Source organism: Penicillium rubens (genome assembly GCF_028828025.1).
Source record: "Penicillium rubens strain IBT 27055 chromosome Unknown utg000002l_segment0_segment0, whole genome shotgun sequence".
Lineage (NCBI taxonomy): Eukaryota > Fungi > Ascomycota > Eurotiomycetes > Eurotiales > Aspergillaceae > Penicillium > Penicillium rubens.
In genome coordinates, this window is record NW_026890600.1 from 8654257 (window position 1) to 8679956 (window position 25700).

At 49.6% G+C, this 25700-nt stretch overlaps 13 protein-coding genes across 13 annotated transcripts; 6 read left to right on the forward strand and 7 right to left on the reverse strand.

Annotated features, from left to right (window-relative positions):
• Positions 1-58: 58 nt before the first annotated feature.
• Positions 59-1711, forward strand: N7525_005705 (carboxylesterase/lipase family protein; the record flags this gene model as incomplete). Its single annotated transcript, XM_002564505.1, has 1 exon — positions 59-1711. The coding sequence occupies one exon, from the start codon at positions 59-61 to the stop codon at positions 1709-1711; it is 1653 nt and encodes a 550-aa protein (XP_002564551.1).
• Positions 1712-2870: 1159 nt separating this feature from the next.
• Positions 2871-4286, forward strand: N7525_005706 (phosphatidylinositol-specific phospholipase C; the record flags this gene model as incomplete). The annotated part of the gene is made up of 1 exon (XM_002564504.1): positions 2871-4286. The coding sequence occupies one exon, from the start codon at positions 2871-2873 to the stop codon at positions 4284-4286; it is 1416 nt and encodes a 471-aa protein (XP_002564550.1).
• A 240-nt stretch (positions 4287-4526) lies between these two features.
• Positions 4527-5570, reverse strand: N7525_005707 (mitochondrial 54S ribosomal protein uL10m; the record flags this gene model as incomplete). Its single annotated transcript, XM_002564503.1, has 1 exon — positions 4527-5570. One exon carries the CDS (start codon positions 5568-5570, stop codon positions 4527-4529), a length of 1044 nt encoding a protein of 347 aa, XP_002564549.1.
• Positions 5571-5853: 283 nt separating this feature from the next.
• Positions 5854-7244, forward strand: N7525_005708 (anthranilate phosphoribosyltransferase; the record flags this gene model as incomplete). The annotated part of the gene is made up of 2 exons (XM_002564502.1): positions 5854-6216; positions 6279-7244. The coding sequence occupies 2 exons, from the start codon at positions 5854-5856 to the stop codon at positions 7242-7244; spliced, it is 1329 nt and encodes a 442-aa protein (XP_002564548.1).
• A 450-nt stretch (positions 7245-7694) lies between these two features.
• Positions 7695-8162, reverse strand: N7525_005709 (Rpo12/RPC10 RNA polymerase subunit family protein; the record flags this gene model as incomplete). The annotated part of the gene is made up of 2 exons (XM_002564501.2): positions 7695-7719; positions 7795-8162. 2 exons carry the CDS (start codon positions 8160-8162, stop codon positions 7695-7697), a joined length of 393 nt encoding a protein of 130 aa, XP_002564547.2.
• A 364-nt stretch (positions 8163-8526) lies between these two features.
• Positions 8527-10411, reverse strand: nar1 (iron-sulfur cluster assembly protein NAR1; the record flags this gene model as incomplete). The annotated part of the gene is made up of 2 exons (XM_002564500.1): positions 8527-10233; positions 10304-10411. 2 exons carry the CDS (start codon positions 10409-10411, stop codon positions 8527-8529), a joined length of 1815 nt encoding a protein of 604 aa, XP_002564546.1.
• Positions 10412-10882: 471 nt separating this feature from the next.
• On the forward strand, positions 10883-11944 carry N7525_005711 (uncharacterized protein; the record flags this gene model as incomplete). The annotated part of the gene is made up of 2 exons (XM_061213488.1): positions 10883-10956; positions 11005-11944. 2 exons carry the CDS (start codon positions 10883-10885, stop codon positions 11942-11944), a joined length of 1014 nt encoding a protein of 337 aa, XP_061070509.1.
• Positions 11945-12723: 779 nt separating this feature from the next.
• Positions 12724-13161, reverse strand: N7525_005712 (uncharacterized protein; the record flags this gene model as incomplete). The annotated part of the gene is made up of 1 exon (XM_002564498.1): positions 12724-13161. The coding sequence occupies one exon, from the start codon at positions 13159-13161 to the stop codon at positions 12724-12726; it is 438 nt and encodes a 145-aa protein (XP_002564544.1).
• Positions 13162-14929: 1768 nt separating this feature from the next.
• Positions 14930-16097, reverse strand: N7525_005713 (putative formamidopyrimidine-DNA glycosylase; the record flags this gene model as incomplete). The annotated part of the gene is made up of 2 exons (XM_002564497.2): positions 14930-15449; positions 15505-16097. 2 exons carry the CDS (start codon positions 16095-16097, stop codon positions 14930-14932), a joined length of 1113 nt encoding a protein of 370 aa, XP_002564543.2.
• Positions 16098-16557: 460 nt separating this feature from the next.
• Positions 16558-17194, forward strand: N7525_005714 (MIX23 family protein; the record flags this gene model as incomplete). Its single annotated transcript, XM_002564496.1, has 2 exons — positions 16558-16630; positions 16692-17194. The coding sequence occupies 2 exons, from the start codon at positions 16558-16560 to the stop codon at positions 17192-17194; spliced, it is 576 nt and encodes a 191-aa protein (XP_002564542.1).
• A 640-nt stretch (positions 17195-17834) lies between these two features.
• N7525_005715 (peptide alpha-N-acetyltransferase complex A subunit NAT1) lies at positions 17835-20454 on the forward strand (the record flags this gene model as incomplete). The annotated part of the gene is made up of 3 exons (XM_002564495.1): positions 17835-17916; positions 17977-19944; positions 20000-20454. The coding sequence occupies 3 exons, from the start codon at positions 17835-17837 to the stop codon at positions 20452-20454; spliced, it is 2505 nt and encodes an 834-aa protein (XP_002564541.1).
• A 473-nt stretch (positions 20455-20927) lies between these two features.
• Positions 20928-22482, reverse strand: N7525_005716 (Tim22-complex subunit TIM54; the record flags this gene model as incomplete). The annotated part of the gene is made up of 2 exons (XM_061213489.1): positions 20928-22330; positions 22392-22482. 2 exons carry the CDS (start codon positions 22480-22482, stop codon positions 20928-20930), a joined length of 1494 nt encoding a protein of 497 aa, XP_061070510.1.
• A 1064-nt stretch (positions 22483-23546) lies between these two features.
• N7525_005717 (uncharacterized protein) lies at positions 23547-25460 on the reverse strand (the record flags this gene model as incomplete). Its single annotated transcript, XM_061213490.1, has 3 exons — positions 23547-24299; positions 24347-24885; positions 24947-25460. The coding sequence occupies 3 exons, from the start codon at positions 25458-25460 to the stop codon at positions 23547-23549; spliced, it is 1806 nt and encodes a 601-aa protein (XP_061070511.1).
• Positions 25461-25700: the final 240 nt, after the last annotated feature.

Here is a 25700-nt window from a genome sequence, read left to right on the forward strand (position 1 = left end):
TCTCGTACTTCAAGATTTCAACCGCTTCAACCTTTTTTTTAGCGGTACAAAAGCCATTATGGCCCTCCTGCCCAAGACTCTGGCCTCACTGGCTCTGGTGGCTGCTGTTTCCCAAGCCCAGCTTTGGGACAAGGTCATCCAAACTTCCTACGGCCCCGTCCAGGGGTTCCAGTACTTTAACCAATCTATCCTGGATAAGTACTTCGATGGCACCGAGTCCAACGTCGCCGCTTTCTTAGGGATTCCCTTCGCTGCCGATACAGGATATCAGAACCGATGGAAGCCACCGCAGCCCCGCGAGTCATGGAACAAGGTCATGAAGGCAACAGACTTTGGCCCTGCCTGTCCTAGTGCTTCAGCTTCAGACATTAGCGAGGACTGCCTCAGTCTCAACATCTGGACCAACGCTCAGACCGCTGATGCCAAACTCCCTGTCATGGTTTGGAATCAAGGGTCTGACGAAACCAGCAACAATGAGTGGTGGTACGGTGGTGGCATGGCCTTGAAGGATGTCATTCTCGTCACATTCAACCGGCGCGATGATGCATTCGGCTATCTCGCTACCCCTGAGCTCAATGAAGAAGGCTACAAGCTCACTGGCCGCAAGACCTCAGGTAACTATGGTGTTCTGGATCAACTGGAAGTTCTCAAGTGGGTGCAGAAGAATATTGCCAAATTTGGTGGTGATCCTGGCCGCGTTACTCTCGCTGGTCAGTCTTTCGGCTCTTCCCAAGTCTACCATGCAGTCAATAGCCCCCTCTTCGCCGGCTACTTTCACGGTGGTATCTCCCAGTCCGGGATCAGATACCCCTACGATACCATGCTGGCTGGCCTCGCCACCTCGTACGTCAACATGTCTACTGCTATCTCCAATGGCGCTAGCTACATGAAGACCCACAATGTTTCTACAATTGAGGAAATGCGCGCGCTCTCCATGGAGAGCTTACTGGTTGGTTCCTCAGACCGCGTCACCAACAGCTCCATTTGGTGGGTTACCGCACTCTCTGCCGGTTATCCTCTGATCTTCAAGCCCGTTCTGGACGGCTATGTGCTTCCATCCAAGTACATTGAAACCCTGATCAATGGCCCTGCCAACGATGTCCCCGTGATTACTGGTAACACCAAGGACGAATCTGGTGCCTCTCCCAACACCGACTATACCGTTGAAGAGTACGAGTACTATTGTGGACTCAAGTACGGAAACCTCTCCAGCGAATACTTCAAGCTCTATCCCGACCACGACAACGATACCATTGCCTCTCAAGCCTGGAACGCTGCTGCCCGTGATCTCTCTCTTGTCGGATCATGGGCCTATGCCACTGATTGGTACAAGTCTGCCACTGCGGACTTCTATACGTACTATTGGACCCATGCGCCCCCAAGTCAGAACCAAGGAGCTTTCCACCAATCTGAGATCATGTATGCCCTTGGCGCTCTCTATGCCAATTCTGATAGGTACGCCTTTACCAAGACCGACTTTGAGATCCAGGAGAAGATGTCGTCCTACTGGGCCAACTTTGCGAAGACCCTCAACCCCAACAATGGCGGCTCCTACAATGGTAGCGAATCGTTGCCGCGTTGGAGCCCCAACAGTGCCAATGGTACCCAGGTGGTCATGGAACTCGGTAACCAGTTCAAAGATGTGCCCATTGCGAAGCCAAAACAGGTGGAGTTTATGACGGACTACTTCCACCAGCAGGTTCCCTACTAGATAGTCTCCTTTTGGATCGAAAAGGTCTCTAACAGACCAATCAACAAATGAGAGTCAGTAGGAGTAGAATAGTCAAGTCAGGGTACCCCCATTGTCCAATGAATATGTTATAGTTTCATTTGTTTATCTATTCTTCAGATTGCTAAACAATTCTCGGCTTATGAAGATATTGTGGAGTTACGATCACACACCAAAGCGGATGTTTCAGTCAGTCTTATTTCCCATTCTTTGTCTTGGCTTTGGTGGATAAATGCATTGGAACCGACCTACTAAATGTCTTCACCAAACGAGATCAGGGAAAGTGACTCAGGGGATGAATACAGAGTCACTGGAGCTCCACTCATTCCCATTTCACCTCTTCCTACGGAATCCAGTACCTCCTACAGAAACTGATATAAGAACCGACCAAGAAGGGCTCATCGAATTCAATATCCCTTTCCTCCGAGATATCATCACGAAGACGGTGATGAATCCCGCTGGACTCACTCCACTGCCTTGACAAGCTATCTAGCAGACAAAACAGGGGCTCCTTATGTGTGACTTAGTCGCAGCCGTTTTCTCCCCCCGGTGCCACTGGAGTGTAACACATTCTGTATCGATAAATACGATATGTACCTACATATGTAGGTACATGTATGCTATGTCTTCAAATATTTTGATAAAAAGGTACAGATGTACACCCATGGTAGGCATAAATCGGACCAAGGTTGTCAATCCGATGACCTCAATCTTAGAATAATTCGGAGATCGAAAACATTGAACTTTCCTCTATAAAAAAAAAAAGGACATAATGGCTTCAATCCTGGCAAACGATGAAACAAATCCGTACAATATGCAGTACGGAGTAAGCCCGGGGGTGTTAGGCCCAGATCGCCAGGGCCAAGCTAGGCGCGACACTAATTGCCTACATCGTATATCGGACGCCGCACTCCATACAGATCTTGAAAATCTCCGCTCTGTGCTGCAATCGAGATATCTACGCGAATCAGCATTGCGTGCCAAGAACAAGGGCTCCCCGATCGGAGATCGTCCGCTGATCCCCAGTGGAGGGGTAATCCACTTCAATCTCAGCTCTCCAGGCAGCCGGTTCCGATCCATACTGAGACAAACCCTTCGCACACGGACTTACGCTGAGTTCAATTCCAATTGCCCATTCACCATGGTTGCCGAGCACCTCACTATCCGCAACAACACCTCTACTCCAATCGCCTTGAAGCGCATTGAGCGCTTCCAGGCACCGGAGAAAGATGGGTTCACTGCCTTCAGCACAATGGCCAGGAACTTTACCCAAGTCTTGACCAACCAAACCCGCAACGACGAGGTTTCCTCCATCGAACAGGACAGCCGTCCCTTTGAGGAAAAGGATGTTGACATTCACGTCGAGCCATTCGCAACGAAGAAGACCGAGCTACGCTCCTTCATCCACTCCGACAAGGAGCGCATGCGTCTAATCTTCGAGGCCGAAGGCCAGAGATACCAGATCCAAGTCCCCGTCCCAACAGCAGAGTCAGCGGGAATGAAAGCGCTAAGCGAGAACCCCAAACACCGCTTCACCGGCGTCTTCGTGACCCCAGAATCCTTCCTCGCAATCTTCTCCTCGGCAAACCTGAACGCCTGGATGCGCGAGCTCCGCGACGACACCCTCGTCTCCGCACTGTCAATCCCAGGCACGCACAACTCGCCCACATGCCACATCGCGCCTCCCTCGGTGCGCTGCCAGGCCGTGAGCCCGAAAGAGCAGCTCGAGAACGGCGTTCGCTTCTTCGATATCCGCGTGCAGCCGCAATACCCCGAGGACGCGGCGCGCGACGAGCTGGTCCTCGTCCACAGCGCGTTCCCCATCTCGCTGACGGGAAACAAGTACTTCCGCGACCTGATGCGTGAAGTCGACGAGTTCCTCGACCGCAACCCGTCCGAGACGCTGATCGTCTCTGTTAAGCGGGAGGGAACCGGTAACGCGACTGACGAGCAGCTCTCGCGTATCCTGCACGACCACTACGCTAAGGCGGGGAGTCGGTGGTGGGTGCGGCCCAAGATCCCGACTCTGGGCGAGGCGCGTGGCAAGGTTATTCTTATGCGTCGCTTTAACTTGCAGGAGAAGCTGAAGGGCGAGCATGGTGGCAATGGTTGGGGTATTGATGCTGCTGCGTGGGCGGATAATACCCCCAATGCCAAGTGTCCCAGTGGCCAGCTCTGCATTCAGGACTTCTACGAGGTGATGGAGACGATGAATATTGAGAAGAAGATCAAGTTCGTCTCCGAGCAGATTGATCGGGCTAGCTGTTGTCGCTATCCGTTTGGTGTCCAGCCTGATATGCATGCGACCAAGGCTTTCCCCTTCTACGTCAATTTCTTGAGTGCCAGTAACTTCTGGAAGACGGATACTTGGCCCGAGAAGGTTGCTGCTAAGGTCAACCCGGCTATCGTGGATTATATCTGTCGCCGAGGCAAAGACCATGATGCGGACTGCTCGACGGGTATTCTTGTTACCGACTGGGTTGGTTTGCATGGAGATTGGGATCTTGTGCGCTGCATTGTGGGCATGAATGCCAAACTGCGTTTGAGACAGGAGTAGATGGTGAACAATTGTCGACATACACCGGGAAGGGAACTTGTCTTTTAAGCGCAGTCTGTATTTTGCATAACATTATACAGGCAATGCAATGATTTATGGGCTAAACAGAAAATACTATGCACCAAAGTAGTTTTCTTGCAAGTATACATTGATCCTGAAGTAGGAAGAGGGTGTCTTGAGGACGAAACGCAGAATATGATCTATTATACAGGAAAATGAATCAAAATGACCATGACCAGATTAGGACGATTCGCTCTTGTCGCCCTCCGGTCCCTTCTCCTCTTCTTCCAAAACACTCCGGCGGCTCTCCAAGGTAAAGTAAATGCTCTTGCCAGCTCCTTCCAGGGTGGTTGCAACGCTGGAGCTCATGCTCTGCAAGGCGGTAACAAGCTGAGAGCGAAGACCGTCCATGCCACCCTCGATGCTGCCGACCCACTTGGTCTGATCGATATCAAACACCTGGTTATCCACACGGGCTGCAAGCAAGTTAATCTTGCGGAGACCGTCCTGAACGATAGGCTCATGATATTCCGGGTTTGCCTTACGGGTAGGGCCCTTGAAGCCGGATTCCTTAGGGGCGAGGATTGACAGCGCGGCCTTCATGTGTTCAGGCGAGACGGTAGGGATGGAAAGAACAGCAACAGGGCCAATGAGCAGAGGAGAAAGCTCGTGCATGCCCTTCATGTTCTTCACTGCCTGGTGGGCAGTGCGAGACAAGTCGTGCGTCAAGGCCGGGTCATCCTTCGAGCCGGAAATCGCAGGGATCTCGGCGGAGGTTTGTGTCACGGGGTCAATTGCACTGGGGGGCTTTCCTGAGCCCAGAGAAGCCTCGCTGGGGCGGAAGTACTCGACGATGCGCAGAGCCACCTCGAAGATGCTGGTCTGGATGGTCTGGATCTTAATGTAAGGAGCGAGGGCAGGCGCTGTCCGGCCTTCGGCGGCAATCTTCTCGTCCACTTTTCGCAGAGCAATGGTTAGTTCTCGTCGGATGGCGGCCCATTCCATGGACTTGAGGTTGTTGTGTTGGAACAGCACGATCAGAGGAGATGTGCGGAGAAGGGAGGTGTATGACCGTAGGAGTTGCGACCGGCGGTATTCGGGATTGCGGTGCGAAGGTGGCTGGGTAGGAGGGAATCTTGATACGGGAGCTGGTGAGCGTGTCATCTGCTCAATTGAAGCAGCTGGCGTGACTGCCGCAGCGGTGGATGCGCTCCTGGTAATTCGGAGTTCATATTGGCATCGAGGAATTTGGTGAAGCGACGAGATTCTTAACCGAGGTGGCATTGTGAATTTAGCTGTTGGATTTATCAATGCCCCAAATAATTCAAAAAGGTGACATACACAGGTCAAGACAGGTCAAGGCAAGCCCCCGGGAAATGCAAATGATATTTTTAGGGTCCTAAAAGGGTAAAGCGCATGGGAGGCGGTGAAATATTCTGCCGTCTATATACGTCTTTCATTGAGTCATTGTTCTGGTGGATGTTGCAGGTATCTTTTAAGCTTGTGAAACCCCGTTGGGATTGCTGGGCTATTTACGAACATATAGTCGCTTACAAATATTTTAAGCATGGCGACATCATCTATATCTTCTCCCTCTCAGCGACCCGAGTCTATTTCAATCGCCCCGCTCCTCCAGCGACTCGCCTACCCCGCGGCTGCTGGCATTCGAGTCAGCGCCCAAGATCTCCCTGCTGTGACTGCTGAGGAGATTGCTTCTGCCTTTGCGCTAATCTTTGAGGATCGGCTATCTCATATTCAGACTGCTGCCCTCCTCACGTTGCTCCACTCAACCGGCAAGGATAGGGAAGCAGATGTGATTGCGAAATGTTCTCAATGCATGCGAGATGCTGCTTGCCAAGTTGAGAGAGGCCCGCTTGCGAAAATTATCAAAACTCGTAATCTGAAAGCAGGAAATTACGAGGGTGGATTGGTATGCGATATGCAAACCCGCTCCATTTTGTCGGAGTTATATTGACAGGCCGCGATGTATAGTGTGATATTGTTGGAACTGGAGGAGACTCCCATTCGACCTTTAACATTTCCACGACTTCCTCGATCGTTGCATCTCCCATTCTGATGACAGCTAAACATGGCAACCGCGCGCAAACTTCGACCTCTGGCGCCGCCGACGTCCTCAATGCCATCCAGCCCTTGGCACCCAAGATCGCAGCCGTCACCGCAGAGAACCTGTCCCAGGTTTACGAGAAAACCAATTATTCCTTCTTGTTCGCTCCGAATTTCCACCCGGGCATGATGCATTCCAACCCTGTCCGCAGGGCTCTTGGCCTCCGAACGATTTTCAACCTGATGGGCCCTTTGGCCAACCCTGTTGACTGGGCACTGGAAGCACGGGTAGTCGGTGTGGCATACCAGAGTCTTGGTCCAGTATTCGCTGAGGCTTTCAGACAGAGTGGCGCGAAGAAAGCCATGATTGTGTGTGGCGCGGAGGACATGGACGAAATCAGCTGTGCTGGAAAGACAAACTGCTGGAGGCTCTCTGAGTACCCGAACCCTGAATACCAGGCCCCAGCAGACGAGGCAGATGAGTCAAGTGAAGATGATATCAACAATCCCCGTACTCTCGTCAAGGTCGACACCTTCCAGCTCCAGCCATCGGACTTTGGCCTCTCTAGTCACCCCCTTAGTGAGGTCGGTGGAGGTAAGCTGCCCAAGCAAAACGCGGCAAAGCTGATGAGCATACTTCGGAATGAGCTTCCACGGGATGACCCCATCTTGGAGTTTGTTCTCATGAATGTGGCTGGTCTCCTTGTCACCTCCGGTGTTTGCGAGGCCGATGCTAGCAACATGGGGCCTGGCGATGATGGTCAGGTCATCACCGAGCGTGGCCCTGGTGGCGGCCGCTGGAAAGAAGGCGTGCGCCGCGCACGATGGGCAATCGAGAGCGGGCAGTCTCTGAAAAACTTGGAGCAATTCATTGAAGTAACTAACCAGCTCTAAAGTAGGATCTTGTTACTAGTTCTGTAGGGGTTGGTTGGATTTAGTACGTCATAATCTTTTCGGGTCCACGAAGCTTTCGGATTGGTTATGTCTGTTCTGATATGAGTGCACTGATGTACGTTTAGATATGTGGATATTTCGGGCATCTCGGGTCCATGAAAAAGTATTTAATTCTGAAAACAAATGTAATTGTACCTAAAAAGAAAGAGCTGAAGCCTGCCCTCACAGTCTAGACTTGGGACTAGGGCTAGAGGACATGGCCAGGATTACATGTGCTTGTTCATGTAAACCGAGATCATAGAAACAACTTGTTTGTGCAATTCAACCCAAAGCGCCATTGTATGCATAATTCGTCAAAATGGAAAGACTTCAAAACCACAGGATCTCAGGCCGATTACACCTGAGCCATCGCAACCTCCAACATCTGATTTATTTTTGTGTATGAGACGTCTACCGAGCCTGGAACTGGACCATACTATTGAGAAGCAAGAAACAATGTCAGCCATGCCTCGCGCATATGCATGCTAATCTCCCAGGAAGAAAATCTTACCGCTTGGTCCGCTCCTTGTACAGCACACGGTGACCGCAGTCCTTGCAGCGGATCTGGTCGCCGCGCTTCAGGGGAACACGGGCAGAGCACTCGCCGCACAGGTAAGTGACTGAGGGACTGTCGATGGCCATGGCATTGCCGAAACCACCGGCTTGGTCGAAGTTGTTCTGGGTGCCCATCGAGGGGACCTGGTAGGTTTCGCGAGACATTGTTGGGGTTGAGAGTAGTACAGTGATAACGTGGTTATTTTGCGCAACGCTTGACCGTGTCCGATGGGAGATCGAGAGTTGTGAGGTGGAACTAGGCTCGAGGCTGAGATACTGGATTCTTTTTCTTTCTAGAGCGCGGGATTTTAGGTGCTTAGTCATGCATTTGACAGATTAGTCATCACATCCAGCCCGATCTGACCAAAAAGTTGGAAGTTATAGAAGGTCCTCTTGGTGCGAAAATTATTGAAGAGGGCTTGGATAAATGTTTTGATAGCTTCATTAATGTCATTGATCATATCTGAATCTATTTACACCTTTTTGTATGTATCTATCGTGTCATAACCTTAGAACAATTCAGCACCTCATGCATCATCGACCGTGACTTGAAAAATGAAAAAATGGTATATCCCCCCAGACATGCAAGAAATATCAGATCCCGGCGCCATGCAAATCAAACAAAGAGCCCACGAAGAAGTCCACAGCAAGGGTGGATCTTCCAGTAGCGAAATGAAGCAGACAAAAGTTACCAACCACCACCAATCTTCCCCGCAAGCTCCACAACCCGACTCGTATCATTAGCAGGCGTTTGATCCTTGCCAACATCACTTTCTACCTTGCGATAGGTAGTATAGACGAGCTTAGAGAGAGGTATGTTCATGTATTCTGACCAGGACCGCAAGCGTTCGTGGATTTTAGCCTCCTTGTCAGCCAGTGACAACAGCTGAGACTGGGTCTCCAGTTCAGACTCAGACTCAGAATCCATGGAGAAATAAGCCTCATCGACACGAGCTAGCCACGCGCGCTGCTCATGTGGTGATGGCTTCATAGATGCGTCCAGTGATTCTCCTTGGGAAGGACCAAGGGTTTCTCTGGCGTCCTCGACTCGGATCTGGCCACCGCCATTCGTGCATCCACCAGGGCAGGCCATGACCTCCACGTAGGCGTAATCTGATCCTGAGCTGCCTGTGGACACGGCGTTACGAGACATAGGCTGGCGGCGGCCTGCGGCGGGCCTGACGGCTGGTTTTGCACCGGGAAGCCTCGATACACGCGCGGGCTTGAGTTTCCGAACAAGGTTTTGGATATTTCGGAAACCGTAATAGCGAGCTGCCTTCAGAATGGGTTGGCCTTCTGGAGACATGAGCACGTACTCGACGACATCAACATTGCGTCCGCGGTTGACCACAAGTTCGCTGCCTGGATTGCGAGCTTGGAAAGTCATGAGAACATGGTGTAGGTAGCCTCCAGAAGTACCCGTAGCTAGGGATTGTTCCGCGCGAGAGCGCTTCAAGGAAAGAAAAGAATCGAGTGTTTTTTCAGGGAAGGGCGGGTTGAAAGACGAATGCAGAGGTTGCAAAGGCAGGTCTCGCAGCGAGGACCCTCGAGACGAAGCCAGAGACAGAAGCTCACGAGCAGTGATAACACAGTCTACGTCGCGAACAGGCTGTGACTCAGAGCCCGAGGAATCTCCCTGTCGCCATGACATATCCGTGAGTTCTTCTCGACTAGCTTCTAGCTTCTTGTCAAAGCAGGGCATGACTGCCAAATGCCAAATCCGAGAAGGATGGACACCGAGAGACTTGCTCAAAACGGTCTTGAGGAAGGTCCCCGACAGAGCCTGCGGGGACTTGAGTCGAGAAAGGTGAGGAAGGATAAACGGGTGAGTCTTCTCAGCGTAACAGATCCATCCGGGACAAGCTGAGGATAAGATAGGTCGTTTGGGAAGAGAGTCATCTGACTGGCTCATTGCTGACGACTCCCCCGAGTTGAGCGAATCCGAAACCTCATCTGCAGTGAGTACCAGTACAGCCTCTCGCATAGCATTGGTGTCGACAACCCATGTAAATCCATTGCCGTGCTTACCCCCACCTCGCAAACCCTGCGGGCCACTAAGTAACTGGTCGATCATATATCCCGCTTCTTTCTCCGAAATTCCATAAGTTGTTGCCAGACTTGCCCTGACTTGTGGGCTGACACTGGCCACGAAGATCTTGCCCTCTTTAGAGTCTTCGGTATTATTGACTCCCACGCCATGCGGCTCATGCGTCAAGGGAATCTCCGGATGCGCATCAAGCGTGTTGAGAACCTCGGCGTGAGACTGGAGCGATATCAACACTGCCTCGGCGGATGTAACGCAGCCAGAGCAAGCGAGGCAGTCTGTCAAAGAAATCTGTGCGGGGGGTAGATCCTCAGGCTGGACTTTGTCTTCTGTCGTTACTTCATAAGCATCCTATAATTAGGAAGTCAGTAAAAGAAACTCTAATATCACACGGTCCCAAGGGATCAATGAGCGGACATACTTCTTGATTCTTTGTATCTTTGGGCGGGAGGGTTTCAACTGGTTTGATACACGCGACCCCGGGCGAAATGAAATCATTTAGATCGTCTGCTGACAGGATCGCGCTCATTGTGGCGGAGTGCTGCTTCGGGCGGCCCTGAATAAAGAGAAAGAAACGGCCTAAATTTTGTAATTTTATTGCAGGGAATAATCAGAATAAAGACATCGCAACCTTTAAATTAAAATAGTTCTGCGAGATGGCGACAAGCCAACGGGGTTGCTCGCTTTGTCATGGTGGCGAGATCGGAGATAAGCTCACCGCCTTATGCGGGATGCACCTGCCCTGATTGGTCGGATTTGAAGTATGCACGTGACCCATCGGATGTTTCTTTCAACTTCTACTTCCCACTGTCGAGTCTCAAGTCTTTGTGTTCTCTTATTCTTTCAATAGGTACCATGTAAGGAATATACTGGCTTACATCTAGCCAATTGGTGAGTGAACATGGGCCATAAAGAGCCCTCAGAACCCTCGTCTTCATGAAATTAGCAACTTCTCTACTGTTTCTTTCGCATATATATCACCTTCAATACAGAAAACGCCATGCAAAAAAGGAAATTGTCTGGCCAGCCCAGTGAATCCGGGTCAGCAAAGTCCGGGAATTCAATAGGTTCGCAGTATGCGAACCAATCACCTGCCAAAACTGTAACTAATCACAGCAGTAGCGGCATCACCGACGTGATGAGTACCATCTATGAGACATTCATGTCCGGCTCCACACAAACAACTGGTCTTGATGATGAGCCAACGGACCCTGGTATGGCTAAGAAACGACGCATTGCGGGTACAATGGGACATGTTATCGAAACAACAATGAAAGCCACGGTGGAGATCTTGGCCAGAACAGAATTGGAGGGGACTCGATTTGGTTATATCGCGAGCAAATGGACCGCTCCTGCCCTGAACTCTAACTCCGTGGAGTTTCCAAACTTGTCCACTGTGGTTAGGGTCGTGGAAGGAGACACATATGACTGGGCCCTCCAGATGAGAGATGCTGGCAGCAAGAACGATAACATGCCAGTGTGTGTTCTCAACTTTGCCAATGCTTATACGCCCGGTGGGGGCTGGCTCGGAGGTGCTCAGGCCCAAGAGGAACAACTTTGCTACCGAAGCACTCTCATCGATACTCTCCATAACCGGTTCTACCCGATGGGCGATTTGGAATGCCTCTATTCACCCAATGTGATCGTTTTCCGAAACAGCGTTGACAGCGGGTACAACTTGATGTCAGTGGACGACAAGCTACACCAGAACCCCACTGTTAGCGTTATCAGCATGGCAGCGCGGAGCAAGCCTGGAGTAGTGAAAGAAGCCGACAGACTCACGTACAAGGACAAGGCACAGAAATATCTCATGATAGCCAAAATGCAATTGATTCTACGCACGGCAGCACACAACAATCACCGCCGCTTGATCCTTGGTGCCATTGGTTGTGGGGCCTTTCTCCATCCCGCTCAGGAGGTAGCCGACTGTTGGTACGAGGTCCTCATGAATCCCGAGTTCAAGGGGTGGTTTGAGATGATTTATTTTGTGATTAAGGACTCACCTGCTGTGAACAATCTCCAAGTTTTCTCAGAGACATTGGATGGTTTGCACATAGCATGAATCTTGCAATGTACAATTTCATTTCTCTTTGTTGGCTTCTCCTACTTGGGAGACGTCTTGGGACTTTTCAGGCAGGCGCAATCTATACAAGGAACTTTGCTTTGAATCAATATCCCTAGAGTGTAAATACATAGCTATATGTGCAATGCTGGCTTTCGTACATGTAGTTCCTTCGACAATACACGGGCGTCTTCTGGTTCATTGCTGTGATACGTCAGGTCGACATGTTCAAGGCGTTCTTGTATTTCAGTCGGCCATTACTTTCACGTAGCTTTAACCTAACCACCATTCTTCCTTCACCTTTACGACAACAATAATCCATTCTTCTCCCCCCTCATTCTCGCTGATGCTTTCCTAAACAATCGTACCAATCGGGACCGTGAGCCAGCACCTTTGCATGAATTCACCAGGACACTGTTACTATGCCCGAGCGTAGACAGGGGCCCCACTTACTTGTCCTCGCCCACCCGCGCTATCCAAAACATGTGACGGCGCTGGTTGATGAGAATTTATGTCTACATTTATATGAATTACTTGAGACTGACCCGACAGTGAAATTGCATTGCCAACAAACGTAGAGCTATAGAATCCAAACAAAATCTTGATCAAGAGTGAGAATAAAGGCACAAATGCGTAGAGATGGGAAAGAGAGACACAAACACAATACAAATAAAAAATAGGAAATAGACTGACATGTCTATAAAAAAGAAAGAATAGTTAGCAAGGGCAAAGAGAATATGCAACATACCTTCGAGATTTCATATATCTGTTTCGTGCATCTAGTCGCTATCATCAGAGGATCCAGAGAGCAAGACCCAGCCATCTTCCAATTTCCCAAGACGAGAAAGCTCCATCTGATTATAATAATGAACACTAGTGCCAGAGGGGACCAGGCGCTTGCGCTCAAGCACGGCAAGCACTTCTACAATCCAGCGCTGACAGTCTTGCACAGGGACTGCTACTACTGCTGACTTGACCTTGTTGATCTCGCTTGCAGCAATAGAGCCGATGTATTGCTTCCTAGAGATACCAAAACTGTCCATTCGCTTCCCGGCCTGGATCTTGCGCTCGTAGTCCCGATCCTTCGTGGGACCTCCGACAACATGGTACCAAGTACAATGCAGCGACCCGGGGTTAGCAAGCAGAAGCATCCAATGCAAAGGATCACTACCTCTACGTTGACAGAATGCCACATAGACGTCCCATGAGTCAGCCATGCCTGAAGAATTAGTAGTCCTGCTCAACAATATTCGAGTCTTTCCCTTTTCCGGGAGTGGGATTGTTGCTTAGGATCGAATGGGACTTGACCGATATATTAACGGCCGGGGCCTTCTACCATTATATATCTGTCCCTTGGTTGATCCTATTCACTCGCATACAATGACAGACAAATACTCTTTATGAGCGAGAAATAGAACTATAAAGCCCATTGTCTGTGGGATTGAAGTGAGTGATAGATAGGTTGGTCTATAAGCTTATTGTCTGTGTCTTTCCTATTCGACGACCCTGCATGACATGGCTATCCATAACACCAAACTAACAAATTAACAAAGAGTTCTTAAATCTGGTCCTTGGCATTCATTCAGAGATAACTATCAAAAATTGTCCTTCCCTTTAACTCCACTCTCTCGCTCCCCCTTTCCACTAAAATGTCAAATGCATACCCTGTCCCTCTAGTCATCCCACCGCTGGGTGAAGAATATACGCACACTATTATTTCCGCTGCATGAGAGAGGCATCAATGCTGAACGTTCGGTCATGTAATTCTTGCTGCTGCGAACCTGCAAGATCGACTCCCCATAATGAAGTCGTCTTTCCGACTGCAAGTAAGAGACGGGCAACGAGGTTCAAAAAGATGCCTATCAACCAGTGGTTTGACAACTACTCACTTAAGGACCCCGGAGATAGAACAGACTTACAAGTCGAAGGATTCTGTGAGAGTGCTGAATTTATTCGTGACTTAAAGCGAAGAGGTTCGTATCTTAGACACGGGCAGCTATCAAAAGGTCATCCTATATGGGGTAAGTCAAGGTTGTGCTACGGGTTTCTTCACTCTGCTAGGTGACTGGCCCGATGCCAGTGAAATAAGCATGATCGGAGCATTTTTTGGGATGAGTGGATGGCTGCCCTTTAACTGCGCGAGATTACTTCGTCTAGAGACGACTAGCAAACTCAACCTGATAGTAGCTTAGACTCAGATTTAGACTCAGACCTGGATGATGGAGAGTAATAGTCTAATAGGATACAGAGTCAGATGCTGACATAGACATCTTCTCCGAACCTAATCTAGATGATGATCTACTCAAAGAAGTAGTCCTTTATATGACGATTTTGATCCCTTTACTAACGACGAGGAAGAAGACTTGTTACTTGAGCACGCTATTAATTATGTTCGCGATATCCTTGGTCTTCTAATAATCGTTACAGGCGATTCGCCATCATAATCAAGCTTCTATCATCCCTAGACCCCTGCTTTTATTGGCTACGGCTCTAAAGACCTAAATATTTCTATAGAAATTGGTAGAAATATGTCTTATGTCCTTTCGGCCGGTTCTAGAATGGACGTAACTTAAAAGGCCTATAAGGGGTTGGGGTATTAGTATCGCGTGGAGGATGAGATTGAGGATATCTTAAGATCTCTTTCGGATAGGGTCGACCTGCTAGTGAAACAAGTGCCAACATAGGGCTAACGCGAGTATAAGGGTAAAGGCCAATGACTGCTTTTTGACTTATATAGCTTTATTCAGATGTTGCTTCCTTTATATTGTCTTTATAGTAACCAGCTGTCTATATTCATACGTTGTAAGTTACTAAGGATAGATACTGTATAAATCCTATGTAGGGGCGAGTAGTCTGCGATATGCTGTGGCCTTGTACTTGATTCAAGTTTACGTCATTCCAGGAGACTGGTGAGAACTCGCGATTAAACGTACATCATTTTACATTCAGATGTGGTGGCTAGTACTTTTGAGTTTCATATACACCTCACTTAGATGTACGGGTAGACCGTCTTCTGCCAACAACGGCGGGCTTCGCCTTCTCCTCTTCAAAGTACTCACTCTTTACAATGGGATTCTTTAGTTTTGGGGCTCCTCGCTTCGGAGTCTGTGTCGCTTCTCCCTCTTCGGAGTCGCTCTCTTCCTTCAGGGCCACACGTTTCCGTTTCGAATTAGCTGGTGTGGATTTTGTAACGTCTCCGTCAATATCTTTGGCAACAGGACCAGTCTTCTTCTGGACAGCTGGAACAACGGCACTTGTTCGACCTCCAACGGTAAGGAAAGTGATCTTATCCCCATTGGGTAGGACGGCGGGCTGGTTCTTCTTCCCCTTGCCCCAGCGATGCTTGAAAAGCCAGTGCTCAGGAAACTTCTCTGAGTCTGCCAAGACACCAATAGATGTGGAGCAGACATAATGAATGGCAGAGTGTAGATCCTTGATCTGATCAGCATTCAAAGTGTTGCTGTATTGTTCTGGGTGTATCTTGGCATGATAGAGGATCTCATCTCTGGAAATAATCAGCTTCCGTAAATCCGACGGCTTTGATCGACTGGAAGACCTACCCCATCCAGTTTCCTATTCCACTGATATTCGCCTGGTCGAGCAGAAGAGCCTTGATGGGTACTTTCTTCTTTCCCAGCTTCTCTGTCAGCCATGCTTCATCCACGGTGTCTTTATCGGTGACTGGATCAGGCCCATTCTCCTTGAGCGGAGTATGATCTCGGATCTCATCAGCGGGGCAATCCACCAGCCTAATGCGACCCAGTCTGCGGGCATCCACAAATGCTGCCTCTGTTTTCGACTCATCATTTGTCTCCAGCAGAAACTTCCAATATTTAGGGGGCCACTCCTGATCTGCAGGCTTGTCGGATCGATAGTAGTATGTGTCGGCATCCTTGATCTTCAACCAACCAGCCATCCCAAAGTGCATCACAGCGTGTGGTGGTGAAGACATTGTCATCCAGAAATATTTCCCTTGTTGACCTGCTCCCACTATCTTTTTGCCTTGCATTGCCTTTTGGAATTCGGCACCACTGGTGCCGACTTTGCCAAATATAATATCATCATGTTGTGCTTGTACTTTGGACAGGGTTTTCCCAACCAAGTGCTCACGAATGAAATGCACAATGCGGTGGATCTCTGCTAGCTCAGGCATGTTGATATGGTATTTCAAGTATCAACGATAATAAGATGCAATTCAAGGGCATTTACAAGTGCTTTTTCTGCGAACGAACATTTGGGATAAGCAGGGACGCGACGCCCCTGGACACGAGTACGCGCTGTCACGTGCATATAACGGAACGAGCTAGTCCCAAAACGGACCGGAGCTTAAGGCTGATTACGGCATGACGACGATGGTCGACGGAGAACTTGCTTGGCTGTTCAAATATCACCGACAACCCTGGAAGAGTCTGTTCGTTACTTGTGGTCATAGCATACTATACTGGGTCTCAGTGGAATATACTTATCCCGTCACAGTTGTCAACGCCACGCTATACGCCATCAGACGACCTACCTCCATCAAATAACAGAATAACAATACTCGCTTCCTCAACAAACTGGAGTGGTTCTGGATCAAACCGAATCGTGAAGCTGGGGAGGAAATTCGTAGGAGGATGTCACAGGCCTCATCAACAGCTGCTCCGGCGCTGACGCCTCGGTTCTGTTTCGACGAGAGACTACTCAGAGGTTCGTTTGAGATGTGCCAACTTGATACCAGCTTATATTGACTTCCCTATTTTCCGTTCAGATTTTCTCCGAATTTCAAGATCAACCATCGATGACTCGATTACACAGAACTTGAACGCGTTGATTACACCAGCCCAGGAAGGATTCGATCCGTCATCAACAGCGGTGCGACAGACCGAATCTAGCTCTCGGATCAAGTCCGCCGCCTGCCAGACCTTCAAGGATAATGTGTTATTCCCATCATGGCAAACGAGATCAGACGTTCTCACTTACTGCGCTGGTGTGGCTACGAGCCCGGATCCCGATGATCCCGATTTGATTCTTCGACAAACAGAATCCGCTCGAGATCGGGAACGAGAAGTAGATGAGCGTCTGGACCCGTACTCTGCTCGCTTCTTTCCACGTGAAGCACGGACTGAGTCATTGGCCAACTTAATTCGCAATGAGCGCACTATTGAAGAGATCGTTCGGGCCCGAACATGGGGGATGGTGTCAGAAAAATGCCCTGTCTCTTCTACCTGGGAACAAGCACTCGATAGCTGGCGCCATTCGCATCAGAAATAACTTGCCACTGTACACTAGCATCGCTATATAACTCAACTCTTTAGACTCGGGGAGACCCCACCCCAAATAGTACATATTTGCACATTCCTGGCATGATATCTGTTAGTAACCCTCACTTCACTTGTAATAGGATACATTGGGTTTCTGCTCTTGTATGGAAAGGGGGAGAATGGTGTGATATAGTCCGGAAGTACTACCTAAGAGAAGTGGCTCGAGCCATAGAGTATGGTCGGTTTCAAGATTTCAAGAGCAACTGAGCAATCATTTCTGGTTCAACGTATAAAGAATGTGTGCATGACCTTTTTTGCTGTCCTCTTCAAGTCACCCAAGAGTCACTCAAGAGTCACTCAAGAGTTGCAGCATGTACACAACAAACCACGTGTGCATCACGAGATATAGACTTTGCGCACTATACCACAAGTATGTATTTGTCGATGATTTTATGCATCTCAGCCTGATCTAAAACAGGGATTTAATCCACCTGCTTCATTACTTCCAAGGTTGGTCCTGAAGAAGTTGGTGCAGTTATCTCTTATCGGCCCATTAGCTCTGCCAAGATCGGACTCGGAGAAGTCGTCCCCCGCACACATCGATTCCTCACTCGCACAAGTCAGGTCCCTCGACGTCAGCATCGCCCACAATGCCGGAAACATTGAGCTCCAAGGACCATTCCTTGTTTCGTCAAGTGGTTCACCACTTTGAGATGAAACAGTATAAAAAAGGTTGGCCTCTGAAGTGTCCTTAAACTACCTTCGCCTGTCTAACCACATTTTACTTCACAGGCATCAAGACAGCAGACCAGGTTCTTCGCAAAAACCCCAAACATGGTGACACGCAAGCTATGAAGGCTCTGAATATGAGCCAGATAGGGCAATTGGAGGAAGCCTTTGCGCTCGCCAAGACGGCTCTCCAGAATGATATGAAGTCGCATATCACCTGGCACGTCTATGGGTTGCTATTGCGCCAGGAGAAGAACTACGAGGAGGCCATCAAAGCATACCGATTTGCCCTCCGCCTCGAGCCTGAATCGCAACCTATCCAGCGTGATTTGGCACTGCTCCAGATGCAGATGCGAGACTACCAGGGATACATTCGGAGCCGCAGCGCGATGCTGCAAACTCGTCCGGGCTTCCGCCAGAACTGGACCGCGCTCGCGATCGCCCATCACTTGGCCGGGGATCTGGCAGAGGCCGAGAAGGTTCTGACTACCTACGAGGACACATTGAAGGGTGCCACACCACATGTCGCCGATATGGAGAACTCGGAGGCCACCTTGTACAAGAACACGATTATTGCGGAGACCGGAAACGTGGAAAGAGCTCTAGAGCACCTCGAGGCTGTTGGATACCGATGCACTGATGTGCTCGCAGTCATGGAGATGAAGGCCGATTATCTTCTGCGACTGGACCGCAAGGCCGAGGCGGAGGCCGCATATACAGCTCTCCTGGAGCGCAACCCAGACAACTCGATTTACTACAATGGCTTGATCAAGGCAAAGGCTATTCCTGAAAGCGACCACAAGGCATTGAAGGCTCTATACGATGAGTGGGTGGAGAAAAACCCCCGCTGTGATGCTGCTCGTCGCATTCCTCTCGATTTCCTGGAAGGAGATGAATTCAAGCAGACCGCTGACGCCTATTTGCAGCGCATGCTGAAGAAGGGTGTTCCTTCATTATTCGTAAACATCAAGCAGCTTTATGTCAACCCGACCAAGCGTGACGTGGTACAAGAATTGGTGGAGGGATATCTCTCTGGAAAGGCAACAAACGGCTCAGCGGAGTCGAACGGGGACAACAACGAGTTCCTGTCATGCACATACTACTTCCTGGCTCAACACTACAGCTATCACCTCAGCCGCAACCTCCCCAAGGCCATGGAGAATGTTGAGAAGGCTATTGAGTTGTCACCAAAGGCTGTGGAATATCAGATGACCAAGGCGCGGATCTGGAAGCATTACGGAAACCCAGGGAAGGCAGCAGAAGAGATGGAGAAGGCTCGACTTCTTGATGAAAAGGATCGCCATATCAACACCAAAGCGGCCAAATACGTGCTCCGGAACAACGATAATGAGAAGGCTCTGGAACTCATGAGCAAGTTCACTCGCAACGAGACTGTCGGTGGAACATTGGGTGATCTCCACGAGATGCAGTGCACCTGGTTCTTGACGGAGGACGCCGAGGCGTTCCTCCGACAGAAGAAGCTTGGCCTTGCCCTGAAGCGCTTCCACTCGGTTAACAACATCTTTGATACCTGGCAGGAGGATCAATTCGACTTCCACGGGTTCTCTCTCCGCAAGGGAATGATCAGGGCCTACGTGGACATGGTGCGCTGGGAAGATCGCCTGCGCGAGCATCCCTTCTATACGAGAATGGCTATCGGTGCCGTCAAGGCCCACCTGCTTCTCCATGACCAGCCGGATCTCGTGCACGGACCGATGCCCAGCGGAATTAATGGACTCGATTCTACCGATGAGAACCAGAGGAAGAAGGCCCTCAAGAAGGCCAAGAAGGAACAGCAGCGTTTGGAAAAGGTCGAGTCCGACAAGCGTGCAGCAAGGAAGGCAGCTGCCGCTAATGCTAAGGGTGCCGACGGAGAGACTAAGAAGGAAGATTCTGATCCTCTGGGCAACACCCTGGTCCAGACTCAGGATCCCCTGAAGGATGCCATGAAGTTCTTGGCGCCCTTGCTTCGTTCCAGCCCTCAGAACATCGAAGCCCAGTGCCTCGGGTTTGAGGTTTACTCCAGACAGAGTGAGTTAATTTGCTGGAATCTTAAGACGGGACCTTAAGGCTAACACGATTACAGACAAGCACCTCCTTGCCGTCAAGTGCCTTGTTGCTGCCCATTCTATCGATTCCTCCAACCCCACTCTCCACCTTCAATTGCTTCGCTTCCGCAAGTCTCTCGATAGCCTCGCCGAGCCTCTTCCCGAGAAGATCGCTGAGGTTGTCAATGCCGAATTTGACAAGCTGCTTCCCAAGACCCAGAATCTCGAAGAGTGGAATGAGTCTTACCTCTCGACTAACAAGGGCAGTGTCGCACACGTGCAGGCCGGCCTGTCTGGCCGTCAATTCCTCAACCCTGAATGTAAGCCGCAGTGCGAGCAGGACCTGCTTGCTACCCTCGATTCCTCCGATATCACTATCGATGAGGCCACCGCTGCTTTGGATATTCTGAACAAGTGGGGCAGTGATAAGACTGCTTACGCCGAGAAGGCGGGCAAGAAGTGGCCGGAGTCATCGGTCTTTGAGCTAAACTGATTCGATGCGAATGGAGGACCGTGTAAACTCCCACCCCATTCCCGCTTCGATCATGAGTTGCGTGGCTGCCTAGCGATATAAGCTTGCAGTTGCAAGGTTGGGACAACAAAAGAAGGTTAAAAACATAGAGAAAGACACGGGATGAGCAAATATACTCTGGTATTGACCGATGCCAAGTGGTGAGTATACAGGTGCTGGGAGAATCCAATGTACCAGTATCTATTGCCAATCACGGGCTAACCGTAGAACAATCTACTCCAAAATTCAAAAAAAGTATTTCCATCAATGTACATTTCTAAAATGGGACATAAAACGCCTTTAATATACAAGCCGAGGAGGGAGTCACAATATGCTAACAAAAAGACCAACACATGCCGTGCTGAGTGCCAGGGAAGAATCCATCCCGTAACCGTTGTAGTATATAACAAAATTTCAAATAGTGAAGATCAGACAGAATATGTCCGAAGATCACTTCACTGTCCGTCTTCCCCGTCGATGTTACCCAAGATGGGCTTACGTCTCAAGACCTCATCACTCTCACCGTAGCCGTAATTGATCCACATGCGCTTCCAGAAAGGCACGGGAGCCGGCCGCTCCTCGCCAAGAATGTATTCCTGTTTCTCGGCGATGCGTTGAGAACGCGCTTCATCTTCCGGAGAAAGGATTGCACGCTGCATACGCGAGGCAATGCGCTGATCAAGCACGATATCATCGAGCCACTCGCGCTCCTTCTCGTCTTCTTCGCGCTTGTGCACAGACTTGTGCCATTCGCTTTCAGCAGCCTCCATAACGGTCTGCTGCTCATAGTTGCGAGCGGGGAGGTCGGTGAAGGAGCTGTCGGGAGAAGGAGTGGGGTCAACACTGGGGCTTGTGGGATCGGACTCTATGTTGGAAGTGCCTTCGTGGTATGGCCGTGCGTTATTCGCAAGGACAAGTGCGGCAACTTCGCGGCCGATGTCCTCGGCAAGGTAACGTTGTGTAAGGAAGCGGTAGACTCGGATCGGGGTGTTCAGGAAACCAAGAAGATGGGGGAATTCGACGGGGGTGGAGCTGTCGAAGGTCTGGGGGATGGTGTGGGGGAGGATGGCGGACGAATATTCGTTGGGGTTGATGTATGCAGGAGTAGGACCGGCTGGCTTGGCAGGCTTCTCTTCCTTCTCTTCTTCCTTCTCAGGTCCTTCGATCTTAGGCTCTGGGATCTCGTCTTTTTTGTCTTCAGAGAACTCGGGCGAATCGATGCTCTCAATTTCGGGGTTCGCGAGACTAGCGGGTTTTTCCGCACTGACGTCCTTCGATGTATCCGCGGTCAACTTCTCCGGAGGCGGAGGTGGTGCATCCAAGGGGCCGAGCCAGCCCTCGTGTAAGCCTCGGATATACTCCTTCCATGTGTGTCGGCCGATGACCAGGTCACCCTTGGGGCCCGGTTCGTCAGTGACCCCGATGTGTGCGCGGGTAGCGGCAACGACTGCATCCACACCGACCTCTTCAGCGGCTGAGCTGGGCTCTCCGGCCTTTCGGCGCAGCTTGCGGATGTTTTCCGCCGTGGTGGCTCTCACGTCGCCTTCACGTCGCCCTTCGACCACCGTGTAGTCCAAGGCCGCGGCCACTAGGATAGGCTTGACATATTCCTTGAAGTGATCCCGGGCCACACGCAGGCCATCTCCCGGTGGCGCAGCCAGGTAAACCGTCATTTTCCGGCGCATTTGGTCGATTGGCAGAGATTCCTTCGAAATGTGAGCCACGAGCTCCGACCACTTTTGTTGCACGCGACGCTTCTCCCGACGATCGTATATAAGAGCACCAGTGAATGATCCAGTAATAGTGAGGAAGATCATCCAATTGCGAGAGGGCAGTTTGAAACGCATATTAGGGAGGCCTGTTGATCACAGCAGTATTAGTATTTTTGGACCGTTAAAATCTGGGGAACAGAAATGTACCCATCATTTTGAATGCTGGGTTAGGCGGCTTCGAGGCTGCCTGGGGCTTGCCGGCGCCCGAGGGCGCAGCAGAGCTCGAGGAGTCTGCCATTGGGTTGTACAATGGAGAAATGGTCTATATGTATAAATAAAGTACATCCGGGGGCGTGCTCGTTCGGGGAAAATTGTTGCCTCGGGATTACCTTATCCCGTCCCACGTGACTTTATATACAAGTCGCCCAAGCCAGATCGTCGGGTTCGACTCATTTGAGACTTGAAACGTAGATATCATCTTAAGGTCTTCGCCTTGGCTCCTTGGTTTTCTGCTCTAATCTCTTAATTTAGACCTTGCAGGCGTACCTCAATTATCTATGTGAATCGTACAAGGACTGCCGAACAACACGACATGACGCCCTTGTAGGACTGTATGCTTACCACGGGAAATCATCCCTTTTTTTTGAAAGCAGAAACTGACGTTCTTTGCACAGAGACTAGAGGACCCCTTCGCTCTGCAACAGTGGATGGTAAGCTGGGACAGCACAAAAGATGGCTAGACACGTGTGCGAAGGTATCAGAATGTAGAGTATGATCATCGCCAAACAGTCGTGGCAAGCCGCGAACACCCATTACCTGGTGTGGTGCACCAGATGGCAAGATAGCAAATCGTTCAAGATTGGGTATCTTTTGCGTAGTAATGAGATACAAAAGGTGCACACAATCTAACATACATGCATGTATATATTTACACCTTAATTATTTCAGCAATGTGTAAATAGCTAATATCAGCCAGAAATACACGTTCCTATACTGTCATTATATACGTAACTTTCTATATAGTAAATAGCAGTAGGATGCTAGGCCTACCTACATGTAGGTACGAGACAAACAGCGTCTTTCACGAAGCCACCCTTGGAACATCTGGGAACAACTACCACGTGGGAGACACTATAAAATAACAGCTCTAGCATCTGATGCATGATGAGCCAGATAATTTGCTGCTTTTTACAAAGTACACTCTTTTTACCCTTTGCTCTGCGCCCGAAGCTTTTTGGTACATGTATTGCTAGGGAACGTAGGAGTTTTACAACGTTGGAATCTGTATAGGTTAGGGCAAGCCTAATGAATTCAAGCTTAAACTATTTTATTTTAAACTGCAGTTCCAACCAAAAACGTACCCTAGTTCACTCCCTTTGAAAGCCATATGATTTTACCCTCGAAGCCGGGCATTTTTCTCCATTCACTTTCATCGACGCGCCTTCCTGTATGGAGCTCAGTGACGATCTGTATGATGCCCTTTTGGTGTAGATCTTCTGCAAAATCTGTGGCATCCAAAATTCTCGTTATAGGTGTCTTTTGACATCTTTGGGGGTTGCGAATTCCACTCTTTTCGCCTCTTCCCTTACCCATCCCAAGCCTTGTCACCCGTCCAACATAATCCCCGTTTTTCGGTACAGGCTCAAGATCGCAAGCCTGGGAAACGAAAACGTCAATTACATAGGTCTCTTGCAGGCAGGATATCCCGCAGAAAACAACATAAGGTGTATGCCCTGGCCGATAAACCCGGAGTTCAGTTTCTGGTTTTAGCCCGTTCGTTTGTTTCTCTGCTGACATGGATACGGCCATCCCACCAGTTGAAACGGCTGCGCTCCGAAGATCCTCAGAAATGAAGAAGAAATCCGGTGATTTCGGCGGGTCGTACAAGTACCGCATCGCCCGAGTGGGCTTTGCCATGTCCCCCAAGGTGGTATACCGATACTCCCTCGACTCATCGTATGCGAGAGCGGATGCGTTATCCACGAAAGGGCGAAGAGGGAAGTTGGACGAAAATCGGCGTCCGTGACCAGTGCGGAGGTAGATTTCTGCAATGCGATCCATGTTTGCATGATAACTGAGGAATATAGGATCGAAGGCAGTATAGGAGTTATCAGCCTATTAAGGGTCAGTCCTATCTTCGCTGGGAAAATGAATCAACCAACCATATCGGGCCCGATCCAACCATGATAATTATCATGAACCTGTTCAAAAAGCCCATCAAAATACTGACGTGCACTTGTGGGATACAGGCTATCTGGTTGATTTTCGGAGAAATCAGGAATATTGCCCCATGGATAACCATGCCCTTGTTGGAGAGAGAATTCCTTCTGACTCAACGCATTCGCGATTTGTCGATGGTATAGAGCGAACATGCCGACTTTTTCACTCCACTTGGGGTTGCTTCGACCATCAACCAGCTCCTGGTAACGCTCCACATATGGAGATGTGCCCGACTTGTTGGTACCATTCAAGGAGAAAGCATATTTCAACGGATTCTTCCGTGTCTCACCACTGGAGTGAACGTAGAATTCATCCAAAAAGATCGATGGTATACCAGCGTTGGAAGAAGAGGGGTCACTTGATTCTGCAGCAAATCCATTCCAGTAGGGGATAGGGAAATCAATCAGTTCCTCCACGTATTTCAAGTATGCGCGGTGCCAAAACACAAAAGCTTCCTGGTAGTGGAGGCACCACTCGGCATCTGAGGAGTTTGTTAGTACCTGCACCTTTCTAGAAAACTTCAACTTCCAAGGAAGACATACGAAGCAGCCCGAGCTCCTGCCATGGGCTGTTTAATGATCGAACTTTCAGGATATCGTCCAACTTCTCCCGATAGGCTTGAATCTCTTCTTCCGACAAGAGAAGAATATCTTTCCTAATCCTCAGCTGCATCTTCGGATCCTTCGCTTCTGGGATCACTTCCTGGCGTTTAAGAGAATCTTCGCCGGATTTCCGAAAGCCTTGGTTTGCCCATAGACGCATTATCTCCAAAGCCTCTTCCGGCCAGAAGTGATTTGGGTTCTTGGTGATTGGCATGGAGCGGGAGCGGAGGTGTTGGTAAATGGTCACAACATTGGATTTGACAGACTCCAGGGAAGAGAGGTCCAAGTGGAGATGCTTGGGAGCGGAAGGGCTATAGTCGTGCATTTGCGAAATCCAATGTCGACCAACAGCCTCAGGGTCTGAATCGACTATCCAGAACGGCCGACTGAATAGATAGGTAACATGGTCGTCCCATGTGGGATACAGAGGAATGTTGAACTTTGTAGATGCCATTGGCGTGATATCGCTGTAATATGGTCACTTCAATGGTTTCACCCCGGTATAGAAAAAGAGTCAACAGACTAGTCTCATCACGCAAATGAGATGCTTTTATAGTTACTCACTACACCATTCTCGTATTACTTATTTTGTATTTCCATTTGTGATCCAATTCCTTATCGGTAATATGATGACTTAGAGAGATACGCAAGACCAGTGTCTCCTGCATGCATCCTATTTAGGATGTTTACTTGA